The 1,865-nt window shown below is 50.2% G+C and overlaps 1 protein-coding gene across 1 annotated transcript in view; it reads left to right on the forward strand.

Moving 5' to 3' along the window:
* Window positions 1-1,263, forward strand: part of znf608 (zinc finger protein 608) — a 14,883-nt gene extending 13,620 nt beyond the window's left edge. Inside the window, exon 8 of the mRNA XM_014034551.1 lies at window positions 843-1,263. Coding sequence (XP_013890005.1) covers window positions 843-862 — 20 coding nt within the window. The 3' untranslated portion in view covers window positions 863-1,263. The remainder of the gene's footprint in view (window positions 1-842) is intronic.
* Window positions 1,264-1,865: the final 602 nt, after the last annotated feature.

Here is a 1,865-nt window from a genome sequence, read left to right on the forward strand (position 1 = left end):
TGAGAACCATATGAGAACCACATGAGAACCACATGAGAAACATATGAGAACCATATGAGAACCACATGAGAACCACATGAGAAACATATGAGAACCATATGAGAACCACATGAGAACCACATGAGAAACATATGAGAACCATATGAGAACCACATGAGAACCACATGAGAAACATATGAGAACCATATGAGAACCACATGAGAACCACATGAGAAACATATGAGAACCACATGAGAACCACATCAGAACCACATCAGAACCACATGAGAACCACATGAGAACCACATCAGAACCAAATGAGAACCACATCAGAACCAAATGAGAACCACATCAGAACCACATGAGAACCACATGAGAACCACATGAGAACCACATGAGAACCATATGAGAACCACATGAGAACCACATGAGAACCACATGAGAACCACATCAGAACCACATGAGAACCATATGAGAACCACATGAGAACCACATGAGAACCATATGAGAACCACATGAGAACCACATGAGAACCACATGAGAACCACATCAGAACCACATGAGAACCACATGAGAACCACATGAGAATCATATGAGAACCACATCAGAACCACATGAGAACCGTATGAGAACCACATCAGAACCACATGAGAACCACATGAGAACAGAAACCTTTTAGCCCAGAAGGGTTTTGTTTCAGCTCCTGGTAACAGTAAAGATGTTCTGAAGTTTTGGACCTGAGCACCTGTTTTGTGTCTTTGTGTTACCTCTGTTTTGTGTCTTTGTGTTACCTCTGTTTTGTGTCTTTGTGTTACCTCTGTTTGTGTCTTTGTGTTACCTCTGTTTGTGTCTTTGTGTTGCAGACAGTGAAGAGAAGAAATAGGACCTGTGAGCCTCACATCTGTCAGACGGATTGGCCTCGCTCGGAGGCAGACACACTTTTATATGGCGCCCCAGAGGAGTGGGACAGAAACCAGGACCAGGACCAGGAGGAACCATCTGTGGTGCTGAACTTGAAAAAACGCACATTTCTTTAGTGTAATAAGAAAAGAAGACTGAATGTATGGAGAAGAACTGATCGTTTTCTAACCTCCTGTTGGGACAGGAACAGCATCAGGAAGCTAAAAGTCCATAATTCTCCTTATTGTTCTCCATGATTATTGAAGCGCTCCTCCTTCCTTCATAGTGCTGACGCCACATGTGTATTACTAAGCTGTACTTGAGTGTAACCATGTTGATTGTATTGTCTTTATGTGAGAGTAAACCTTCACATCCTCCTCCCCAGTGCCATGCAGGAGCCCAGTGCTGTAAATATTCTGTACAGATTCATGGCAGAGCACTAACCTGCTCCACTGTGTGTTGTTGATCAGCGTCAGCCGTGCAGGGAGCCGAGGGCCAGCAGGGTCCAGCAGGGTCCAGCAGAGTCCAGCAGGGACGACCAGCAGGGACGACCAGCAGGGACGTCCAGCAGGGACGACCAGCAGGGACGTCCAGCAGGGACGACGTCCAGCAGGGACGATGTCCAGCAGGGACGACCAGCAGGGACGACCAGCAGGGACGTCCAGCAGGGACGACCAGCAGGGACGTCCAGCAGGGACGACGTCCAGCAGGGTCCAGCATGGTCCAGCAGGGTCCAGCAGGGACGACGTCCAGCAGGGACGACCAGCAGGGACGATGTCCAGCAGGGACGACGTCCAGCAGGGACGACGTCCAGCAGGGTCCAGCATGGTCCAGCAGGGTCCAGCAGGGACGACGTCCAGCAGGGACGTCCAGCAGGGACGTCCAGCAGGGACGACGTCCAGCAGGGACGACGTCCAGCAGGGACGTCCAGCAGGGACGACGTCCAGCAGGGACGACGTCCAGCAGGGACGTCCAGCAGGGACGAC

This window comes from Austrofundulus limnaeus, unplaced genomic scaffold (assembly GCF_001266775.1).
Source record: "Austrofundulus limnaeus strain Quisiro unplaced genomic scaffold, Austrofundulus_limnaeus-1.0 Scaffold2165, whole genome shotgun sequence".
NCBI lineage: Eukaryota > Metazoa > Chordata > Actinopteri > Cyprinodontiformes > Rivulidae > Austrofundulus > Austrofundulus limnaeus.